This window comes from Hylobates moloch, unplaced genomic scaffold, assembly GCF_009828535.3.
Source record: "Hylobates moloch isolate HMO894 unplaced genomic scaffold, HMol_V3 SCAFFOLD_4, whole genome shotgun sequence".
NCBI lineage: Eukaryota > Metazoa > Chordata > Mammalia > Primates > Hylobatidae > Hylobates > Hylobates moloch.
In genome coordinates, this window is record NW_026652279.1 from 114,144,302 (window position 1) to 114,169,655 (window position 25,354).

At 43.9% G+C, this 25,354-nt stretch overlaps 1 protein-coding gene across 2 annotated transcripts in view; it reads right to left on the minus strand.

The window, feature by feature from the left end:
- The window catches only part of CNMD (chondromodulin), a 38,020-nt gene extending 25,384 nt beyond the window's left edge, over nt 1-12,636 (minus strand). For both annotated transcript variants that reach the window (XM_032150975.2, XM_032150974.2), the window contains exons 1-3: nt 12,446-12,636; nt 11,847-11,987; nt 6,019-6,159 (exon numbers count right to left, since the gene is read on the minus strand). In XM_032150975.2, coding sequence (XP_032006866.1) covers nt 6,019-6,159; nt 11,847-11,987; nt 12,446-12,598 — 435 coding nt within the window. In that variant the 5' untranslated portion in view covers nt 12,599-12,636. The remainder of the gene's footprint in view (nt 1-6,018; nt 6,160-11,846; nt 11,988-12,445) is intronic.
- Nucleotides 12,637-25,354: the final 12,718 nt, after the last annotated feature.

Consider the following 25,354-nt stretch of genomic DNA (forward strand, 5'->3'; position numbering starts at 1 on the left):
TCCCAGCTACTTGGAAGGGAGAAGGATCACTGGTATATATACCTCCACAATGGAATACTATTTGGCCATAGAAAAGAATGAAATCATGTCGTTTACAGTAACATGGATGGAACTGGAGGTCATTATGTTAAATGAAATAAGCCAAGCACAGAAAGACAAATGTCATATGTTCTCAATCCTATGTGGGAGCTAAAAAAGTTGATCTCATGGAAGCAGAAAGTAATGATAGATACCAGAGGCTGAGAAGGATATATGGGTGGAGCTGGGGGAATGAAGACAGGTTGGTTAATGGGTGGTACAAACATGCAGTTAGATAGAAGAAATAAGTTCTAGGCCAGGCGCGGTGGTTCATGCCTGTAATCCCAGCACTTTGGGAGGCCAAGGCTGGCGGATCACGAGGTCAGGAGATCGAGACCATCCTGGCTAACAGGGTGAAACCCCGTCTCTACTAAAAATACAAAAAATTAGCCCGGCGTGGTGGCAGGCACCTGTAGTCCCAGCTACTCGGGAAGCTGAGGCAGGAGAATGGCGCGAACCCGGGAGGCAGAGCTTGCAGTGAGCTGACATCGCACCACTGCACTCCAGCCTGGGCGACAGAGTGAGACTCCGTCTCAAAAAAAAAAAAAAAGAAATAAGTTCTAATGTTCAGTAGCAGAGTGGGGTGACTATAGTTAGCAACAATGTATTGTATATTTCAAAGTAGCTAGAAGAGAGGACTTGAAATGTTTCCAACACATAGAAATGAAAACCAAATACCCTAACATTATCATTACACATTCTATCATGTAACAAAATATCACATATATCCCATAAATATATAAAATATTTTGTAACAATTTTAAAAAGGCAAATTAAAAAATCACCTGGGCCGGGCCGCGGTGGCTCATGCCTGTAATCCCAGCACTTTGGGAGGCTGAGGCGGGAGGATCACGAGGTCAAGAGATGGAGACCATCCTGGCCAACATGGTGAAACCCCATCTCTACTAAAAATACAAAAATTAGTTGGGCTTGGTGGCGTGCACCTGTAGTCCCAGTTACTCGGGAGGTGGAGGCAGGAGAATTGCTTGAACCCAGGAGGTGGAGGTTGCAGTGAACCAAGATCGCACCACTGCACTCCAGCCTGGTGACAGAGTGAGACTCCATCTCAAAAAAAAAAAAAAAAAAAAAAAAAAAAAAATCACTTGGAGGACTTGTTAAATTAAATAGTGTTGTGCCCCACCCCCAGTTTCCCATTCGGTAGGTCTGGGGTGGGGCCTAAAATCTGCATTTCTAACAAGCCAAGTGATGCTCCACTGGCAGCCCGAGGAATACACGTGGAGAATAACTGCTTTCTCTCATGCTACCTCCTGTAGGGCCGCTGCTCTTACTTGGCATGTAAATTTAGGACTCATAGTTTGAAAAACAGAAGGCAAGGGAGGGAGATGATGCCTTCTTATGTGACATTTTCTCTTAACTTCAAACACATCCCCTGACTGTGAGATGTGTGGAGGGAACGCTATACAACCGTCACCATATCCCCAAAGGGGAAAGCTGATTCTACTGAAGGATTCTCAGCACTGAATGGGAATCTAGTGTTAAGTTGGTTCTGACAGTCAACACACTGCAGTGAGAACTGAAACCCCCATGGGGTGCGAAGTGTGGGAAAGAATTCACACATATTAACCACCGTGTCTAGCTAAAACTCCACATCAAGCAGCCAGATATATTAAGAGATTAAACAGAGGGAACTAAAAGAAGCACAAGAAAGCCAAGCAAACCTCCTGTTTTTGGAAACAGACAGGCTTTAGAAGCTGGTGGTAATGAAGAAATTTGCTAGCAAGGGTGATGAGTGGAGAGTCCAAGAATCTAACATTCTTTTTTCAAAAGAGTGACGTATTCTTACCTTGGCTGCACATTTTTTTCTTTCTAAGGTATCTCATCTATTTCTATGGCTTAAACCAGAGGTTCCCAAGGATGGTAGGGGTTCGTGTCCCCAAGAGGGCACTTTAGAAATCCTTGGAGAAGTTCCTTGTTGTCACAAAGATTGCAGGCACTCCTGACCTTTATTGTACAGGGCCCAGGGATGTCAGGTCCTGCACAGACTGGGACAGTCCTGAAGAACTAATTGTCCTGGGTTGAAGGAAAAAAACCTGTTTGTAAATATCAGTGTCTAGAACCCAATGTTGTTTTATATGTAAACACAAAGTAATTTTTGGCATAATCTTAATGTACAACAAATTTCCTAGGAATGCAATTACTGTGAAATGGAGAGAAAACAGTACTTTTCTTCACTGTTTGAGAAAATTACATAGCATTTAAATTGCCAACACACACTTGTGTCTATCTGCATTTTGGGCTGTGGCATTGACAGTAATTCAGCTACTACTATAAGTGTTTGACTTGATATCTTCTAGTGCATCTGGCTGAACATTTACCTATGAAGTCCGTATTTTTAATATAAATTAGTTTCATTTCATTTTTCCTTTACCTTATAGTTGGAGGCTGAATTGATAGGTTATGCTATCTTTACTTTCTCTAGCTTTTTAAATAAAAAATTTCAAATATTCACAAAATTAAAAGGATTATACAGTGAACCCCCATATGCCCATCAGTTTATTCTTTCAATTTCTTTTTTTTTTTTAATTTTATTATTATTATACTTTAAGTTTTCGGGTACATGTGCACAATGTGCAGGTTTGTTACATATGTATACATGTGCCATGTTGGTGTGCTGCACCCATTAACTCGTCATTTAGCATTAGGTATATTTCCTAATGCTATCCCTCCCCCCTTCCCCCACCTCACAACAGTCCCTGGTGTGTGATGTTCCCCTTCCTGTGTCCATGTGTTCTCATTGTTCAATTCCCACCTATGAGTGAGAACATGTGGTGTTTGGTTTTTTGTCCTTGTGATAGTCTGCTGAGAATGATGGTTTCCAGCTTCATCCATGTCCCTACAAAGGACATGAACTCATCATTTTTTATGGCTGCATAGTATTCCATGGTGTATATGTGCCACATTTTCTTTATCCAGTCTATCGTTGCTGGACATTTGGGTTGGTTCCAAGTCTTTGCTATTGTGAATAGTGCCGCAATTAACATACGTGTGCATGTGTCTTTATAGCAGCATGATTTATAATCCTTTGGTTATATACCCAGTAATGGGATGGCTGGGTCAAATGGTATTTCTAGTTCTAGATCCCTGAGGAATCGCCACACTGACTTCCACAATGGTTGAACTAGTTTACAGTCCCACCAACAGTGTAAAAGTGTTCTTATTTCGCCACATCCTCTCCAGCACCTGTTGTTTCCTGACTTGTTAATGATTGCCATTCTAACTGGTGTGAGATGGTATCTCATTGTGGTTTTGATTTGCATTTCTCTGATGGCCAGTGATGATGAGCATTTTTTCATGTGTTTTTTGGCTGCATAAATGTTTTCTTTTGAGAAGTGTCTGTTCATATCCTTAGCCCACTTTTTGATGGGATATTCTTTCAATTTCTAAGGCTTTTTGTTATATAAATGGGGCATTCAGTCCGAGGGGGTTGGCTTAAAGCAACAGCACTGGTGCTTGTGAGAGTATAACTAGAATGTAACTGATAAAGTATGAATGAACTTGGCTTTTCTATCTCTTAGGGTGGAGAGCCTGGAGCACTTTTTTCAGTGCTATCCTCCGTCGGGGGTTGTTTTTTTCCACTGGGTTCTACTAAAATCTTGGTGGAGTCCTGGATGAACCAGGGAGACTGTTCATTTACAGTTCAAAACCTTTTATAATCTAGCCCCACCTGCATCCCCATCTTCCTTCCTTCCCCAAGTTGGGCTGAACTGGGCTACTTAGAATTAGAACCCTGGAGCGAGCCTGCACATTCATGTTCTCTATTTTTCCCTGGGCCTAGAGAGCCTTCCCCTACCTGTCTGACAGTTGAAATCCTAATTATTCTTCAGGACCTGATTTGGTCATCACTACCTCTGTAAGACCTGCTCCAGTCCGCTATTCAGCAAGGATGTTTCCTCTCTGTTCATAGCTCATTGGAACACATTTTCCAGGCTAACCTGAAGCTATTTCTGTGTGTGTGTCTGCCTCCTGAACTGAACTGAAGGGTCCTTGAGGGAAGGGTCAATCATTTTTGCATTCCGCCTGCTTAGCACCATCTCTTGCACACAGTATGTCTCAATAAATGCTTCTTGAATTTGACTGTTGATTCAAAATACAGGAGAAAGTAATAGTGTAGGTACCATAGTGGCTGATTCATGTGTTTTTGAAAGTTCAGGCTTGTTTAAACCCATAACAGGTTCTATCCATCAAAAAAATGTTCCACTCACCAGTTCTGACTTAGAGAAATGTGGAAGCTATCAAAGAGAATTGATCAGTTTATAAAATATCTGTGGCCCTGTTGGTCTATGAGAACAAAACACAATCGATACCATTATTAGAAAAGAACCAAAGGATTATAAAACAGAAATATAGGTTTGGGATTAAAATATGTTAAAAGAATACTTTTGATACATGAACATCTCAAGAAAGATTAATCTTTTCTTATTCATCTTTGTAGCTCCCTTTGCATATCTTAATATTGTGGCACACCACAGGTATTCAATTTCTGGATTGAATAATGTGTGTTGGGGAGTCACATTTTATTAGTTTATATTGAGTAGTAGAAAGAAAAATGATTTTATCCTGTCCTGGGTCTTGCAGTAAAAGCCTTTAATAAGTGCAGAGAAATTATACTTGTGCATTGACCAGAATCATTTGCAAAGCTATGACTAAACAAAGTGCATCTGGGCACATACAGAGCTGCAGAGGCTGTCCCCAGGGCAGAGACCATTCTGAACATAGTCCTTGTCAGGATCAAATAATATCTAACATCACAGTAGCTCTAATGTTAGCATCTGTTGGGTATTCAAATGGACTTATGAGGTATATTCTGGTACCAACAAGAGGAGTGCTTTCACTCAAATGAAAAGCATCTTTAGCTTTTCTCATCAATCAGAGGAAGATGGGTCGATGAGGTGTTTGTGGACCAATAAGCTATCAGAAGAGACATTATTTTCAAGAGCCTTTTTTCATTATGAAGTTTCACCTACTCCATCTGCAGATTTAACAGGAGAACACAAATAGTGATGCCTCTTCCTCATAGTAAAACATAAAAGAGCATAAAATATTTATGTTGGCCAACAGGAAATTCGGCCTGGAGTGACACTGTGGTTTGCAGATGTACACCGAAACATTGCTGCACAGCTTAATGTCTCAGATTGCCTGTAAATGAAATTTTTGTTAAAAAATCAAAACAAAACAGTCTCCTTTTCAAAGGAGATGTGAATGTTTTATCTCTAATATGCTATGATAATATGCTATGGTCAGAAAACATATGCTATAATAGGAGTATTTGCTCATGGTCATTTTCTGGATTAAATAGGAAATCGGAATTGAGAAAAGTATGCAAATAGATCCCACCTGTTGTTGATGAGATTATTAGGTCATTAAAATATCCCTCTTCTTCAGAAATTTAAATTTCAAATCTTGCAACATTCTTGGATTGTTTTGAGCATTTTATTCATCATGTTACAGAAATCCGCTTGAAAAGAAATAGCTCCTTCAAGTCTTTCTGCCAAGACTTTTATATAATTCCAAGAAGAACCTGCTCTTTTCAATGCTATGGTATTGTGGTTTTTTTTTTTCTTCCAGTTTTAAAAATCAAGTTTTATTTTGACTTCTAGGGACATACCTTTAATTTCCTAGAAGTAAAAAATTTTTTTCAAAACAGCTAAATCCTTATGTACATGAATTCAATAAAGGTGGTTCTTTCTGTTTTTGGTATTTTACAGCTGAAGTGTTGTTTTTTTCTTTTGTAAATATGAAGGACAAAGTTTGGTCCTTTCTCAGAGAGAATATGCTACATGTAGTGGATTAGTGGCACTACAACTGCTGTAAAGAACAGTTACCATTTGGATGTGTGTGAGAAACGCTGCTTCTCCTTGAGTTAGAAAAGTCCTCCAGGCTTGCCTGGTTAAATTCTCTAAATGCATGAAATATACTTACATTCTGGAAATCATTAACTTCAATTGCTTCTTCAGCTCGACTTCCCATTTTAAAGGTCTCCAAGTTGTTCCCAGCATCTATTTCCATTGACCCATCTTGGAATTTCCCATTGATACTCATGGTGTAATGGACATTGTAAATCTGAAAGTGAGCATAAGAGTTAGTGATGCTTTCTTTTTCAAGCAATTCAGGGCTTATCTTTAGAATGGCAGTGTATGAGGTAGTGTCCATATGTTTCAGAGATACAAGAGATAGTCCTTAATAATAATACATTTATATATGACGACTTCCAGCAATCAGTTAATGCAATGATTTCCTTAAAAATACCTTAAGAATAAAACCTTTGGTTGTCTCCGACACCTATTCCAATAGCTCCATAATTTGCAATGCTGGCTGTACTTTAGAAGCAACTGGGTAGACTCTCTGGGTACCATGCCTGGGTTTCACCGTGGACAAATCAAATCAGAAGCTGTGGGGAGGGCGCTTGGGCATAGGTCTTTCTTTTTCTAAAGCTCAATTCTATTATGCATCTGGGTTGAGCACTATTGACGGATAAATGGAAATTGAGGAGGCAGAAGGTTAATTGGGCTCCCAGCTGAACACGTCTGCAGGGCACCTCAATTTCACAAGTTGTTTTCATCCTTTGGTCAAGATTAGGCATGCAGTGTCTCAGGTATATGGTATATGGTATTAGGTATATGGAAAGGACTGCAGACAGGACCAGGGTATGCTTGATGTAGCGCAGCATGTGTGGAAAGGAAGGCCAATGTGCACGTTTGTTTCAGCTCAAAACGGTAGCACTCCCTGAACGACTCTCTGGGGCAGGCCCATGGTGCTGTAGGGCATTTTGTTATGAGATGTGTGGGGAGTGTGGAAGAGGGGGAGGGACCTGGCACTGCAGAAGAGCACCGGTCCAGTGATCAGGAAAACAGGTGGCCACACCAGTCATCTCTGGATCTTGTGAGTTGCCACGAGTGTATAATGAAGTTGGACCTCGTAGGTGGCTTTCATCTATGTCCTTAGAACTGTTGGGATCTCCTGGGCATGGCCTAGAGGTGAGGATGGCACTGTGGCACTCTGTTCTCTCCTGTCCATCCATAGTCTAGCCAGAGTGGCTCTGCTTTTTCTGTCTTATGTGTTGCATTTCTGAGTAACATTTTGTTAGAAAGACAAATTTCAACACTTAAAACATTTTTTTAAAAGTTTGCCACTAATTAGCTGACCTAAAGGGCTCAGACACCTGATTACTGCACTGGTTTCAAAATAACTCGGATGCTACTCCTGCTCAATGTGCTGCTGTCCTGGTAGACCTTTCTGTGTGGCAGGGCTAGGAGGTGGGTTTCTTTGTTTTTTGGATTTAGATGCATATGTATGTATATCTACATATCTTATATATAAATTATATATGTATATATACACATGTATATAAATCTTTAAAGGGGAGGAATGAGAACTGATGAAAAACTGTTGCTACTTAATGTCAGGTCAGCCAGTCAAAACTGCAAATAGCTAAGATCCAATTCAAGTCTGATTTTTCTTCCTCATTATGAAGAGTGACTGCTACATGCGCAAACACTGGAAAAAGGATCTGTTATTGTTGGATCCATTTCTTGAAGAAAACTCATTATTACAAGACCCACAGTGCACTATTTTATTATCAGCAGAGATACAGAAATGGCTTTGCTATCCAGCACCCTTTTAGGAACAGCATTCATTCAGCAGGGCAGAAAATACCAGTGTCCTGTTTCAGCTCAACCGTCCCTCATTGCCCCTCCTTCCCTGTCTCTTTCTGAGGAACTTAGATGTCTGCAATTTACTGTCTTCTAGGCTTCCCTGATCACAAGAGCCACTCCTAGGGGTTCTGATTTAGTGGAGCTAGAGCACAGTCCACCAGTCTCTTTTCCCCTTTCCCCTCAGGTGACCCTTATGATCAGCTAGGTTGGGGAAACCTGTTTTCTTTGGCTGAGACGGAACTCCTGCAGGTGAGGTTTGGAAAGAAGGCTCTGTTCTGTCTGGTGCTCTCTGAGCAGCCAGTGTTCATATAGGTCATTGATGACTGTCAGAAGGAGCCTGGCAGGAAACACCCATGTGAGTGTCTTCCACTCATGTGACAAGAGGTTCTGGTTTGTTTTTTTGTTTGTTTTTTTTTTTTTTTAAAGAACATTGCACATAAGCTTTTACTAGTAAAGCAATGCAACATTTAAGAACATAACCATTTCTAAATTCTTAGCAGTTCTTAAGGAGACAAGGTTGTCACACTAGAAGAGTGGCCTGTTGTCTGAATTTCACATTCCTCCGCCACTACCCCTGGCTGTCTTCTCCCCAGAAAGCCTCGCTAACTAGGTGCAGGGATATCCAATCTTTTGGCTTCCCTGGGCCACAATGGAAGAAGAATTGTCTTGGACCACACATAAAATACACTAACACTAACGATAGCTGATGAATTTTTTTTTAAATCTAAAAAAAAAAAAATCTCATAATGTTTTAACAAAGTTTACGAATTTGTGTTGGGTTGCTTTCAAAACCGCCCTGGGCCACATGCAGGACCACGGATTGGACAAGCTTGACACAGGGCATCTTGGTTGTGCAGCTGCAGCCCACCTTTTTTTTTTTTTTTTGAGATGGAGTCTTGCTCTGTCACCCAAGCTGGGGTGCAGTGGCACAATCTCGACTCACTGCAACCTCCGCCTCCCAGGTTCAAGCCATTCTCCTGCCTCAGCCTCCCAGGGAGCTGGGACTACCGGCATGAGCCACCACACCCAGCTAATTCTTTTTTTTTTTTTTTTTTTTGAGATGGAGTCTTGCTCTGTCGCCCAGGCTAGAGTGCAGTGGCGTGCTCTTGTCTCACTGCAAGCTCCGTCTCCTGGGTTCACACCATTCTCCTGCCTCAGCCTCCCAAGTAGCTGGGACTACAGGCGCCCGCCACCAGGCCCGGCTAATATATATATATATATTTTTAGTAGAGACAGGGTTTCACTGTGTTAGCCAGGATGGTCTCGATCTCATGATCTCGTGAGCCGCCCACCTCGGCTTCCCAAAGTGCTGGGATTACAGGCGTGAGCCACCACGCCCGGCCTTTTTTTGCATTTTTAGTAGAGATGGGATTTCACCATGCTGGCCAGGCTGGCCTTGAACTCCTGACCTCAAGTGATCCTCCTGCCTCGGCCTCCCAAATTGCTGGGATTACAGACGTGAGCCACCACGCCAGGCCTGCAGCCCACCTTTTATGTGCACCTCACCATCTGCATGGGGACAGCAGTGAAGCTGTCCCCCTCCTGAAGCTACTGGGCCAGGGAGGATATTGGGGGAGGAGGCAGTCCAGTTTCTAACATATTAGACTCTGAGCTAGGGACGAGGCTGGGCTGTTGGAGCAGCAATTACCTTATCTGCTCTAAGTCCATGGAGCTGTGGACACCCAAGGCTATTTTTATCCAAATAAGATGAAATTTATTATTTGCCAAAATTCTGCTCAATATGGTGCCTTTTACAGCCAAGGATATTTGCTAATGAGTTTTTAATAAGGCCTACGTTCTATAAGATTAATTACATAATGTTTGGGAAAATGTCTAGAAAAATTAGTCTGAGAGGAAAGGCCCCAAGCAATGATCTCCTTCCCTCATCCCATAGGGTGGGGTTGTCAGTTATTTCATATTGGTGGAAATTTCCCATATTTCAATGCCTTGTTCCATTTACAATAATGTGGATGAAAAATGGTCTCGATATTGGAGCCCAGTTCAGTTGTCCCCTGATTATTAGTACTCCGGTGCTTCATAGTCCTCCAGCTAAATTTCAGTAAACCTGTCCTAAGGGGATTTACCCACATGAAAAGGATAGGAGGTGAATTACAGCTGGTTCTCCTCTATAAACCAATATAGAGGAGCCGAGGCACAGATAATCCCCAAAGAGTGGATAATCCATTTGGTTTGACAAGTCTTTCTGTTTGACAAAGACTTACCTTTTTTGATTACATTTTGTCTGAGCTATTTAGATTTGTATTCAGGCAAAGCAGACCTGTGCATGTGCTATGCCTAGATGGTGCCAAAGTTACTCTATTTAGTATTTTGTGATTTGTTTTTCATACTTAAGTCATATGGATCAGGGAGAAAAAAACTATCATGATTTTCTTCATTCTTCTGTCTGTATAGGATATAGCAATAACTTTGATTGTTGGCAATAAAATGTGATTCACTATTCCTCTGAATTCTTAGAATTTAATACTGCTCTCCTAAACCAGACAACCAACCATCTTGCAGTAAAGTAAAAGATATGAAAAAAGGGAGCTGTGCTTATTCAGTATGATTGTTTAATCTCTCTTTTTAGAAGCTTGTCAGTTAGTGATGTTTACCTTGAATAATTAAGTGACAAATGGTATTCATTTAAAAATATATCATGTCCAGAATCTTTACCAAAAAAAAGCATAGCTATTTTTATCCCCCATTGACCTATACCATCGAGGCTTTGTTATTTAAAAGACAGCATTTACATTCTAAAACCACAGAATTTCCCAAAGAGATGACAATCTAAACCCTGCTATTAATGGAGATGTAGATATTGAAATCATTCTCTTATTCACATTTGCTGTTTCAAACATGAGCATCTGGCCCAGCTTCTATATTTAAAATACAAATACATTAAAGCACTTTTCAAATACCCACAAAATACAGTGCAATTCTGATCTTACAAATCGATGCTTGTAAATTTGATATAGTCTCTAAAACAGACTCGGTGCTAAATGGCATGCTTATCTACATTAGACATTTGAGTTAAAAATACAAATTATGCAGTGACTGCAGAAGATGTGATGTGTAAAATGGTTGAATTGCTTTCAGCACCATTTTCTGTAAGTACTGGAATTCGTTCATGCTTTGCATTTCATGGTAGGAGAGAGAGGAAAAAACAGCAATCACCAATCCTCTGAGGATAGTGATTATGAAAGAGCCCTTTGTGTGTGCCCTGGAGATGGAGTTCTTTTCCATTAGTCGAAATAAGCTTATACCAGACCTGGCAGTGGTCATCAAGATAAAATGCCCCCTTTTACATAGGTGAACACTTTCAGAGTATTTAGAGAACACACTGGAGCTCTGCCCAGTCAACTTAGAAACAGTCTTTATACTCCTCGAGAGCCATGGAGCTTTAAAATAAATAGTTGCATACAAAGAAAGTAGGACAGCAGTTAGTAAAACACCTACTATTAAACCACATGTGATGACTAGGTCAGAACTGATTGTTAAAGAGATTTTCCACCTTTAAGGAAGTTAGACTTTTTGTTTGTTTGTTTGTTTGTTTGTTTGTTTGTTTTTGTTTTCCAGAGAGAAAAGGGAGCGTTCATGGCTAGGTCACAAAAAAACCTTCTGAAAGGCAAATATTCCTTCCCAATAGGTCTGAATATGAGTCTGAATATGCCTCCGCTATCTTTGTCCTGGATTTTACATCCACAGCCTTTCTTAGCAGGGAGAGGCCTTAAAGATCGTCCAGTTCCATTTTTTCCCTTCAGGACGAGTACACTGAGGCCAAAAGGTGACGTGCCTTCCCCACGGTCGCGCCACTGCTTAGTGGGAGATGAGCCGAGAACGGCCTTTCTCGGACCGTCCACTGCATTCTCCTCTACTCTACGCTTCAATCTTCTCGCGTGAAACCTTCACTTGCTTTTCTACAACGTTGACCTAAGGCGGAAAGCCTCATGCCAGCGTGGGATGGGAGAGGGGAGCTCACGCTGGGCCCAAGGGACCCTCCGGCAGCCGCGCGCCCCTCGCCGGCCCGCCCTCGGGCTCCCCCTAGGGGCACCATGAGCGACACGGGGGTCCCCGCGCGCCGCCCTCCAGACTTACGTGACTGTCGGTCCCCTTCCAGAAGTAGAAGGCCCCGATGGCCCCGAAAAGCAGCAGCACAGCTCCCGAAATGAGGACCACGGCTCCCACCTTGAGCAGCCGCGCGGGGCTGGAGGGCTTCACCGTCACCGTAGCGTACGCCTGCGGGCCGGGGCGGGAGAGGGACCGTCACGTTGGTGCCGCCCGCACCTGCGGCCCCCCGCGCACCCGGGCCCCACGCGGTGGCCCCCAGGGAGTGGGGAGTCGGGCGGGAAACAGCTCGCCCGGGCTCCTACGGGTGCCCCTTTCGCCGCGCTCCCTCCCGAGGGTCCTTTGCAGTCGGGCGTGGAAGTGGGATGAGCAAACCCCGCAGCACAGGGCCTTTGCCCCAGGACCTGCACCCTCTACCGGCCACGGGACGCCCCTCCGCACCCGCCTGTGGATGCCGTGACCCCTGCACACTCATACGCGTGGGGCGACACCCCACGCACACATTTGGGACCCAAATTTATCCCCCCGCCAACACACCCATTCGGTGGCACGCACCCCTGAGTCCGAACTGTGTAACTAAATACTCACACAACCCGGGCCCTGCGTGTGGAATCCCTGGCGGTACTCACCGGGGGGCTGCAGAATTCCACGTCATCAGGTCCCACCAGGGCAATGGGAACTTTGTCGGAATTCTCTGTCATGGTTGCGGCGGGAGGAGCGAGGCACTCGGAGACTCCCTGGGCGCCCTGGGCTCTGTCCCGCTGCCCCGACGTGCAGGGCATTTCAACGCCGCGCGCACACACCGTGCACGGTCCCGCCTGGGCCAGCCCAGCGGTCCCCACCCCTTCCAGCGCCTCACCTCTCTCCTCCCTTCACTCTCCCGCCACGGGCAGCTCGTCCTGCACTCCCGGATGCCCCCTTTTCTCCTCACTCTATCCTGTCTACTGGCCCCCCAAACAGCATCCCGGTGACTCTGAATATGTGGGGGTGTTTGCATCCCTCAGAGCAGGATGCTGAATCCTGGGACCCCAAAGAAATACTCAAGTGCCAGAGCAATTAGCCATGCACTGAGGATGTCTTAGAATGTCAGTGGGCTCTGCTGTGACACCTGGCTGGAGGCCATTTCCTGCAGGGTCTTTGTATGTGTATGTTGGGGTGGGGGTGGGGGGAAGATGGCTCATGGAAGGTGAAGGAGAAGACAGCAGCAGAGTGGTGCAGGTGGACAGGGGACACTGGCCTAAGAGTGTAAGGGTTAGGCCACATTCTCACTGGCCTGGCATTGCTGGATGGCCCCTGGGACTGGAAAACGGAGCAGGGTCTTAGAGATGGCTCCTTGCCACCAGTTTTTCTAGGGGCTGGGTACAACTGCAGCAAAAGTGAGAGCTAAGCAGAACAGGGCTGGAGGGAAGGAGTTGGGGAGACCAGAATAAAAGTGCATGCTGGTTGGTTGAATAAATTAAATAAGTGCGAACAAAAGCAACAATGGCAAAGCACACACACACACACACACACACACACACAGAGACACACACACACAGAGTACTGATGTATCCAAAGGAATAACACAAATATATATGTGTGTGTGTGTGTGTGTGTGTGTATATATATATAAAATTTTCACTTTTGGAAATGCCATCTTCCAGTTCCAGGATACATGGTACTTCATTTGGATCCAGGCTTCCTTAAATTGCGTTCGATTCTAGCTTTGTGCACAGCCCTCTGGTGAGGTGTAAGTGAGCAGCACTAGTGCATGGGAGGGATTGAGGCTTCCCCAAAGGGCAGCGGGAGATTGCATGTGCAGGACTGCAGAAGGAGAAAGTGTTGAAGAATCATCCAAGACATGTGATGAAGAGTGAGGTGACAAGCATGATGACCTGGGGCTGGGAAGGAGGGGAGAAGTGGAGGAGACGACTTTCACAGAAGAATCGATAGCACTTGGCAATTCCTGGGCTGTGGGAACTGAGTTTTCAGACCTAGGAGGATTGGGAGAGTGATAGGAACCCTAGGGAAGTGAAAAAGTTGGAAGAAACAGTTTTAGACATGTTGAGCTTGATGTGGGGATGAAAAGTAAAAGAGCCAAGGAAACGTCCTGAGCCTGCATTGGACTCAGCTATGGAAATAGCTGTCTGCGCATCACACTAGACTTAAGGTGCTTGGAAAAAACTCCAGCAAGATCTCCAGCCAGGGCTCATCCCTGGGGCACTGCTGAGGCAGAGTTCAAAGACCTCTTTTCACAAGGGCATTCTTCACAGGAATTTTGGTGAAGGAATAAGAGAAGTAACCGTCAGAGAGGTGGGAGATGGTGCAATATAAAGTAGTACATGTAATTTTTAAAGGCACGTTCAAGAAGGGTGGGCCAGCAGTGTCAAATGCTGAAAAAGGGCACAACCAGAAGGCCATGGGGAACTAGCGAGACAGTAGTTCCATTTACTTCCCTGGGCACAGAAGACACATTGCAAAGGGTTACAGAGTGATTAAAAATATTTGCAACTTATACCACAGACAAGGAACTAGTTTTCTTATATAGTGTTTTCCTAGGAAAACCAAAAGACCAAAAATGTAGTAGAAAAAATGACAAAGAATGAAAACAGAGAGTTGGTGAAGCAAGAAGGAGAAATGGCTCTTAAATGTAAGAAGAATGCACAACAGCACTGTTTTGCCTTTTTTCTTTTTTTTTTCTTTTTTTTTTTTTTTGAGACAGAATCTTGCTCTGTCGCCCAGGCTGGAGTGCAGTGGTGCGATCTTGGCTCACTGTAACCTCCACCTCCCAGGTTCAAGTGGTTCTCCTGCCTCAGCCTCCCAAGTGGCTGGGATTACAGTCACCAGCCACCATGCCAGACTAATTTTTCTATTTTTAATAGAGATGGGGTTTCACCATGTTCGCCAGGCTGGTCTTGAACTCCTGACATCAAGTGATCCGTCCACCTTGGCCTCCCAAAATACTGGGATTACAGGCATGAGCCACCACGCCTGGCCACAACTGCATTCATACAAGGAAATGCAAACCAAAAGTAGACTGGTTCACCTATGAGACTGGAAAAACATAAAAATGCTTGTTAAAACAATCTGTTGAAAAATATGAGGGGCAGTGAATTTATGGACTACTGTAGTGGGTGAATTGGTACAACTTCTATGGAAAGCAATTTAATTCCAAAATGCAAAATGCAGTTTCATTTCTATGGATTTATCCTACAGATGCATTCACAAGGGTGGAAAAATCCTGTATGTGCAATGATGCTCACTGCAGCATGTTTGTTAGAACAAAGCACTAGTAATATCTTCAATGTCCAAAGTAGGGAATTTATGATCCATTCTTACCATGGGGGTTTGGCAGCCCTTTAAAAGAATGAGGCAGCTTTGGATATAGTGATGTAGATAGAACACTCTTTAAGATACTTCAAGTGAAAAAAGCAAAAGGTAGAAAATGTGTAGAAATGCTTCCATTTGTATAAAGAAATACAAACAAGAATAAATGTAAGTATATGCTTTCTGGAAAGATAAATAAGATGCTGGTAGTGGGGGTTGCCTCTGAGGAAAACGTGAAGCTTGGGGAGACTAGTAGAAAGAAGATGCTTAACTGTGAACCTTCTGAAATGTTTTGAATTCTATATTGTGAACACGTATTAGCTATTCAGGAATTGAGTGAATAAAGCACTAAATAACAGTGAGTAGGTGGGGAGGAAGTGAATGCTACAAATGGAGACAATTCTTTTAACAACTTTCAACTTGAGGGGAAGAAGGATGAATGTAAGGAAGTTAGATGAGGGGAGTTAGAGGATCAAGGAAGGTACCACCTTCCCTTGATGAACCTTGAGAAGGAGAGAAGGACTGGAGGGAGTGAGTGGTGTTCACATGATGATGGTTATAGATAATGAAAAGGCAGTAGAAAAAGCAGTAAGGGAGCAAGACTGGGAGGCTCATTGCTGTGGTTTGAATGTGTTTCTCAAAATTCATGTGCTGGAAACTGAATTCCCAATGCAAGTGTTGAGAGGTGGACCTTTACGAGATGATTAGGTCATGAGGAGTCTGCCTTTGTGAACGGATTAATGCCACTATTGCAGGAGTGGGGTAGTTATCATGAGAGTGGGTTCCTGATAAAAGGATGAGTTTGGCCCCCTTTCCCTTTCTCACATGGGCATGTGTTCTCTCATTCTTCCACCTTCTGCCACAAAGGCCCTCATCAGGTACAGCACCTTACTCTTGGACTTCCCAGCCTCCAGAACCATAAGCCAAATAAGCCTGGTTAATAAATTAACCGGCCTGTGGTATTCTGTTTTAGCAGCACAAAATGAACTTAGACACTCGTGAAGAATGAAATCAAAGGGGTGCCCCCTTTCACAGGCTTGCTTTCCTCTACCCACTCTGCTTCTGGGCCCACCTGTAGGCCCATTCCCTGGAAGTTATAACACAACTCTGCTCTCAGGCACTGGGCCAGGTCTGGGTACACAGTAATGAGCACATGAGACATGGCCCCTGCTCTTGATGAGCTTATAGAATAGTGGAAAGCATGGTCATTAAGCAGGTAATCACAAAATATGATGTCATTGCATTTGTAACACATAGTATGAGGAAAAAACATAGGCTACACTAAGATCATATGACATCTAATTTACCCTGAGTGGGGAATGGGGAAAGCACCTGAAGAAGTGTCATTTAGGTTGAAAACTGAGAGAAGGGGAATTTTCCAGCTGGAGATGGGTGAAAGGGTGTGGGAAATGTGGAGGGACAGGATGTTAGAAGGCCATGAAATGGTAGAGTTTGGCATTGGGAAAAGGGAAAGCTAGACCGTAGAGAATAAAAGAAAGAATGGCCAGAGATGACACTACAAAGAGAGACAGTTACCTCAGCTAATAAAGTCTTCCTAGGTTATGTTAAGAATTTTGAAAAATTTCCTCTCAGTATCGGGAAGTCATTAAGGGGTTTAAAGCAGTGGAATGGTGTGATCTGGTTTGCATTTTAAAAATATCATTTTGGCCACTGTGGGGTAGAATAATCAAACTGGAGTGGGCAAAGTAGAAGGGGTAGTTTTTTTTAATTTTAATTTTTTTTTTTTTTTTGAGACAGAGTCTCTCTCTGTTGCCTAGGCTGGAGTACAGTGGCACGATCTCGGCTCACTGCAATCTCTGCCTCTTGGGTTCAAGCAATTCTCCTGCCTCAGCCTCCCGAGTAGCTGGGATTATAGGTGCCCGCCACCACACCCAGCTAATTTTTGTATTTTTAGTAGAGACAGGGTTTCACCATGTTGGCCATGCTGGTCTCAAACTCCTAACATCAGGTAATCTACCCGCCTTTGCCTCCCAAAGTGCTGGGATTACAGGAGTGAGCCACCGCGCCTGACCTTATTTTAATTTTTTAAAGCCAGGGTCTGGCTCTGTTGCCCAGGCTGGAGTGTAGTGGTGGGATCAAGGCTCACTATAACCTTGAACTCCTGAGCTCAAGTGTTTCTCCTGCCTCAGCTTCCTGAGTAGCTACAACTACAGGCATGCACCATGCCTGATTAATTAATATACACATATGTTTATTTTGTAAAGGCAGTGTCTCGTGATGTTGCCCAGGCTGGTCTTGAACTGCTGGCCTCAATTTATCCTCCTCCCTTGGCCTTTCAAAGTGCTAGGATTACAGGCATGAGCCAATGAACCTGGCCCAGAGGCAGACCTTTTAGGAGGCTCTTGCAGTCGTCCAGGCAAGAGATGATGTTGGTCTGAACTAGAATAATTGTAAGTGATACAGATGGGAAGAAATATTAATCCGAAGGAGTCCATTAGGATTTCAGATCCATGCTGGAGGTAGAATCAACACCCTCTGGAGACTGGCTGAGTGTGAGGTGAGTGAGGGAGGAAGTCAGGATGACCTCATGTATCAAGCACAAACAACTGAGTAGATGTAGAAAGCATTGGATGAGTTTTGGATGTGTTAAGTTGAAGAGCTGTGAAAATTCAAGTGCAGATGTTGTACTTGATAGTGTCAGTAAATAAGCCGAGAAGACCATCTGCTGAGACAAAGAGGCTGGAGGAGCCAGCAGGGCTTAGGGAGTGTGGGAGAAGTTGATATCAGTTGTATGAGGAATACAAGAAAGAATTTATAAGAGCAGTGACCATTTGGGGCTGGAGAACATGAAGGAGCCAAGACTCCCATCAGCACTGAATGAACAGAGCAGGTCAGAGGAACCTGGAAGATGTTGAGGGTATTGGATTTTTTTTTTTTTTTTTTGAGTCATGTCTCACTCTGTCAGGCTGGAGTGCAGTGGTGTGATCTTGGCTCACTGTAACCTCAGCCTCCCAGGTTCAGACGATTCTCCTGCCTCAGCCTCCCGAGTAGCTGGGACTACAGGTGCATGCCACCATGCCTGGCTAATTTTTGTATTTTTAGTAGAGACGGGGTTTCTTCATGTTGGCCAGGCTGGTCTCCAACTCCTGGCCTCAAGTGATTGTCTGGCCTCGGCCTCCCAAAGTGCTGAGATTACAGGTGTGAGCCACCGTGCCTGGTAGAGTATTGGATATTGAAGGCTGCCTTGAGAAGGAGAGAGAGTCAGGGGCTAGGTGATTCTAGAATCTGGGTTGGGAAGGAAAATCCACGAAGTGAGGAAGGGTTCATGGAAAAGGAATAGGGAAGGACTGGCATGATGATGGTGTCTGGATGGGACAGGAGAGGGAGAAACTAAGAAGGCTGTAATCAGAGAAGGAGAACTCAGACTTTGAGATTTTAGGGGTGGACCAATTTTGTGTAAAAATGTGGTCTAAAATGTGGACTTACTAACAAAGGATTGGAGCTGATGACACATCTAGGAGTTGAGGATATTGAAGGAAAGGTGTTGAAATTAGTGTGCATTTTGAAGTTGCTGTTTTCATCCATTCAGGCTGCTATAACAAAATACCTTAAATGGGATAACATATAAGCAATAGAAATTTACTGGTCACATTTCTGGAGGCTTGGAAGTGCAAGACCAAGGCACCAGCAGACTTTGTGTCTAATGAGGGCTCCAGTCTCTGGTTCAGGATGGAACTTTTTCACTGCATCTCACACGCAGGAAGGAGCAAACAAGCTCCCTCAGTCCTCTTTATAAAGACACTAATTCTAGGAGCCCGTATGACCCACCATCTTCCAAAGGTCCCTCGTCCCAGTACCACCACATTGGGGATTAGGTTTCAACATATGAATTTGGCAGGGAGGACACAAACATTTATACCACAGCAGTTGCTTTGGGCATGATAGGGACCCGACGGAAAAAAACAAAAAATTCTGTGAGGGAGTTGCAGAAATTGTGACAGAGAGTGGCAGAATGTTCTATGCGGAACTCCCTAGCCAGAGACGAGAGAGAGAAGAAGGTGGTATGAATGGATGCGTGAATGTCAGAAGAAGAGATTTTGCAGATAGAGGGGCCTGGAACAAAGTCCTGGAATGGACAGTGGAGAACCAAAAACAGCCCCTTGTCTCCTGGGAATCCATATAGAGCTTCCCTCTTCCAGAAGGTTTAGGGAGCAATGGAGAGCTCCAATTCATGGCACTGTTATTGTAGTTATGTTTACGTACAGCTTTCCATCACTACTGCTTTCTGAACACTCTGGCGTTTAGATTAGGAGAAGGGGGGTGCTTAGGGACAAGTGGTTAAAGATAAAGGAGAGCCTTTAAGGGAATTCTACTGTGTCACTAACATAATTACTCCAGTCAAGCAGCTGAAGCATCTCTAGAATTTTCTGATGATGATACTGGTGTTTACAACCTAGGTGGAGGGGAGGTGAGAGGGCATTGACGTCTGGCTGTCATAGGCAATTAACTTTTTTTTTTTTTTTTTGAGGCAGAGTCTCGCTCTGTCTCCCAGGCTGGAGTGCAGTGGCGTGATCTCAGCTCACTGCAACCTCTGCCTCCCAGGTTCAAGTGATTCTCCTGCCTCAGCCTCCAGAGTAGCTGGGATTACAGGTGCGCACCATAATGCCTGGCTAATTTTTGTATTTTTAGTAGAGACAGGGTTTCACCATGTTGATCAGGCTGGTCTCGAACTCCTGACCTCGTGATCCGCCCGCCTTGGCCTCCCAAAGTGCTGGGATTACAGGCCTGAGCCACCACACCCGGCCTGGCAATTAACTTTTTGTGCATTATTACAGACCCTACATCCTTGTGCCAATGAACTGGCTCACGGGCTCTATTTGCTTTTCCTTTTCTACTTCCTGTTGTCTAGCCTATTTGGAGGTACTGCAGGGAACATTTTTACATTGGCAAAATAAAAAAAATTGCACTGATGACAGATACACTCCAGAAAATATAATGTCATATTCCAAAGCTAAATACCAGGTGTTCATTCATTATCTGCCTTTTGGAATCATCAAAACAGGGTTTCTTCCCTTTAGTTTAGCAAATTTTGAGCCTTTTAAAAGTGTATTAGTCTACACTCAAATGCCAGAGTGTGCAGGACCTGCACAGAGCATAGTGATATAAGACTATGTATAAATAATTGGAGCTATGCTCTGCCCCTGCACCCCTCATGGCGACCGTATCTTGGCTTGTGGGCTCCATCTCACCCTTCTGCTGTCAAGAACTGAAACCCCTTTCAATGGAGCTTCATGAGGCAGTTGTCTCTGGGGTGACACAAGAACCTTCTCACTGTCTTCAGTCTTGCTCCTTTTCATCTCTTCACCCTGTAGTGACATCACCTTTTCTGAAGTGCAACTCATATCCACTTGCACCTCTGCTCAAGACCCTTCTGTGGCTCCTAGTTCCATCAGAGTCAAGTCCAAATACCTTTGAAGCACATCTGAAGCTCTGGTCCCTTCCCTGCTTTCCTCTTGGCCTGTTTAATTGCCTGTTGTCCGCACAAGACCATCATGTAAGCTTCTGGGAGTTCAGGTCTGTGTCTTATTTACTGTTGTTCGTTGGGCAGATGGATAGTAAATTAATACAGAAAAAGAAAAGCGGGCTGAGCACGGTGGCTCACGCCTGTAATCTCAGCACTTTGGGAGGCCGAAGTGGGTGGATCACCCGAGATCAGGAGTTTGAGACCAGCTATGGCCAATATGGCAAAACCCTGTCTCTACTAAAAGTACAAAAATTAGCTGGGTGTGACTGTGGGTGCCTGTAATCCCAGCTACTCTGGGGGCTGAGGCAGGAGAATCGCTTGAACCTGGGAGGCGGAGGTTGCAGTGAGCTGAGATCATGCCACTGCACTCCAGCCTGGGTGACAAGAGCGAAACTCCATCTCAAAACAAAACAAAAAAAAAAAAAAAAAAGGAAAAGAAAAGAAAGCGGGGCAAGGACCATCCAAAACATGTGCCAAGTCATTGTACAGAAGACCTTGCTGAAGAGGCTCATGTTCCTTGTAAATCGCCACTGCAGAATCATGAATGGGCCAGTCACCTAGGTAAGAATACTTAGGTGGCCAGTGGCCATCATTTTAGGTAAAAACCAGAACTTCTTCTTTGACAGAGGATTTTTGTCTTGCTTTCAAATAGTAGAGGTAGTCTGAGAAATGTAGTTTGGATTTTTGACTATTGGAATTTTTGGAATATTTCAATGATTTATGCAGATAATGGCAGAGAAAATGAAGTATTAGAATGAGCCCAGAAAATCCAGGACCTGTGATCACACATCACAATGATCGTGAAACTGTTGTTGCCTAAACTGTATGACCTGTGTTGTGTTTATTTTGTGAATTCCTGATCCTGATCCCTTTTGTAAGACAGCAAGCTCCTGGCTTGCTGGGGACTGTCTTCTACATCGTAGGAACTTTCCCATGTTTAATATGGTGTGTTGAATGCAGTAGATTGTTGGTAGATGTTTATTGAATGGCTGAATAGGGACTAAGTCAGTTACCTCCTTGGTGCCACAGATGATTGCTCAGGGGAATGGAGACAGACTATTCGGGAACTTCTAGACACTGTTCACAACAGAGCAATTACCATCTAAGCCCATCGATGGGACTTACCCTGGATTTCCCCAGAGAACAGCACATCCAATTAATAGTTTATTCAAAACGACTCTAACTTTTGTGACTTGCCTTGGAATCACCAAGGAGAATGGGCCAGGCCGATAATTTTCAACCCATCAGTATGTTTTTTTCCAACCGTAGTCACCCAGATACCTTTTTCTGTCAAATGTGGAAAACTTCTAAGAAGAATAAGGACTGTGAAAATAGGAAAGCCGACTGAATTCTCTGTGCTGAAAGTAATAAAAATAGGAATGGAGAGAAATGAAGATGGGGAGCATTCTGAAGGATCATTAGGTCTGGCTCCTCTTTATCATTGTTGAATAGTTATTGAGTGTCAACCCACAGCGGGCACAGTAAGCGGGTAGGATCCCTGCACAGCGAGTTAATCCATATGCGAACACAGTGACCCCAATTGCTTTGCAATCGTGAGCCACATGGCCTGTGCCCTTAAAATACATCATTTGGGCAGCTGCCAGAGGGCTGATTTATCCCAGCTGGCCAGAAACAGCCCCAAGATCATCAGCGCTTTTGTTAATTGAGAGAGAGGGGCAGAGGAATCAAGATATTCCTGGGCACCAAGCATCCATTAGCCACCTGGCCTCCCTAAATTATGATCCTGCCATGATTTTCCCAGTGCTTCGACTGAAATTTTAATATTTGGAATGTATTAATAACTCGGAACATGTCATTTCCTAAATAAGCGATGCCCTTCTGGACTCATTGGAGAAGAGAGCCCAGAGAATGGTTGAATAGCACAGATATTGGCTACCCCGTGAGATGAGCAGTGCGGGGGTGACCCTGGAAGTTCTATCCACAAAGCAAATACAAACAGATGCAATATATGAATGGACCTCTGGGTTAATACCCCGGCTTTCTATGCATTTGTTCTATTCACGTAGCATCTTAACAGGGCCAGCCCCAGGAAAAATGGTGAAATAGATGATAATAGCAGCTAGCAATTCTAGAGCACTTACTATGCACATGCCATGTAGATTACACGAGACCCCCACAGGGCACTGGTACATCTCATGGGGATATTTGCTTCATAAAGGCAGGGACTTAGTCTGTCTTAATCACCTTTTTATAATCCCCAGCACTGAGAACAGTTTCTGGTACACAGTAGCTGCTCAGTAAATATCTGGTGAGTGAATAAATGAGTCTCCATGTTAGAAGAGGTAGTTGAGGTATAGCAGAGTTGGCAACCTGTCCAGGTTGTACAACTCTAGAAAGTGACAGAGACAGGATTCATAACCTTGTTCACCACCAAGAGGATCCTCAGGCATCCTCTTGTCTTGGGTGCTTGAAGCCCAATCAGCCTCCCATTCAGGTCTGTTTCCATCAGTGCTTTGTTCTCAAATATTAGCCTTTGTAATAGACTGAATGTTTGTGTCTCTCTAAAATTCATATGTTGAACCCTAACCCCCAATGTGATGGTACTTGGAGGCGGGGCCTTTGGGAGATGATTAAGTTTAGATGAGATCACAAGGGTGGAGAGCCCATGATGGGATTCATGTCTTTGTAAGAAGAGAAAGAGGACAAGAGCCCACCCTTTCCACCATGTGAGGACACAGCGAGAAGGTGGCTGTTTGTAAACCGGGAAGAGAGCCCTCATCAGGAACTGAATCTGCTGGCACCTTGACATTGAACTTTATAGCTTCCAGAACTGTGAGATATAAACATCCGTGGTTTAAGCTACCCAGTCTGTGGAATTTTGTTATAACAGCAGCCTAAGCAAACTAAAGCAACTTTTCAGGCTGACTCATCAGAATTTACCTATCCTGTATCCTATTCATTTAGGACTCTGCTTTCTACCATCCACCATCCAGCTGGGGATATGACCAGCTTCCTGCCTCCCCTTTCTGCTCCCTCACCCCTCCAACATTTCTGTAGTACATCAGAGTTTACAAAGAGAGTTCACATGCAAGATTTCACATGAAGCTCAAAACCTTGTCAAACAGGCAGATAGTCATTACTATCCCCATTTTACAGATAATAAACTGAATTTGGGCAAGATCAAGGGACTTACCACAACCGCATAGCAAAGACTAGGTAGGACTCAGGTCCTCCGACTCCCTAGCCCAGTGACTTCTTCCTCAGGTCCACCTTGTAGATGATATAATAATATGTCATTCACTCAAGAGTGGGTTGCAGTATAACTAGAGGCTGATGGGGAGGTGGTATGTCAACTTACACAAACGACTCCCCTGGGGCAGCATTTTTGGCAGGTAAGCTCAGAGATTTGGAAGTACTTCAGGTGAATCTGAGTTTGCAGGTATCTATTGTTGCTACTCCTAAGCCTGGGGCAGGATCATTTGAAAATGAGCTGCCAGGCCAGGCTCGGTGGCTCACGCCTGTAATCCCAGCACTTTCTGGGGTGGATCATGAGGTCAGGAGATCAAGACCATCCTGGCTAACACGGTGAAACCCTGTTTCTACTAAAAGTACAAAAAATTAGCCGGTCGTGGTGCTGGGCGCCTATAGTCCCAGCTACTCAGGAGGCTGAGGCAGGAGAACGGCGCAAACCCGGGAGGTGGAGCTTGCAGTGTGCTGAGACAGCGCCATTGCACTCCAGCCTGGGCGACAGAGCAAGACTCCATCTCAAAACAACAACAACAAGAATGTACCGATTTTTGCCTCCAAGGAAATCATCCAAAAGAAGAGAAAAATCAATAAAAATGAAAATGATCATTGCGGAGTAATTCATAATAAAGAAAAACCAGAAACAACTTAAGAGTGAGTAGTTAAGTAAATTACATTGTGTCAATTTGATGGACTACCATATAGTCACTAAAAATTGTAATTATGCAGACTATGTAGCATCATAAAATGTGATGATACAATGTTAAACATGCAGAATGGAATAGCAAATTGCAAGTATACTTGATTACGACTCTAAAAATCATGTTTACATGTGGGCAAGGATTGGAAGCAAGAAGAATGGAAACAGATGAGTTCGGCCAGTGAGACTGTAAGGAATCCCCCTTCTTTTTGAATCTGTGTTATGTTGATCTTGTTTGTGCCATCTTAAAAGGATGCTGTTTGGCCCTTTTGGGGATAACTTTCAAGATCGTCAGTCCCAGGAAGACACATAAACAACAACAAGGACTGCAATTCTTGATTCTACCTCGTTGCTGGGTCTCTCCTGGGTGCCTGGCTCTGCTGGTGGGAATTCTCTGATCCACCCTGAGCGTGGCTGTTTGCACAATTGCTCCCAAATAAGAGTGTTGCTGCAGAAACTCAATCATGGGATGAATATTTATATGTAAGTGTGATCATATTCACAGCCATTTACTATATATTTTTTTCATTTAAAAACAACTCAAGCACAGACTGAGAAACATTTTACTTGGAATGTTGTACAGGGAATTGCTTATTAGGGTGTAGAAGTTTGAACGAGATGATCTCAAAGACCTGCTGAATCTGAGTCTAACTCATGAACCGTGTGACCTTTATACACACATGTAGAAGCTGTCAGTTATTCATAGCTCTTTTACTGCTCCAGGCAGATGTAACACATCATCTAAGGAACACCATGCTGGCATGGACTGGCCAGGCTCTGGAGTCCACTAGCTCTGGGGTCAAATCCCAATTCTCCTACGGACGAGCTTTGTGACTGTAG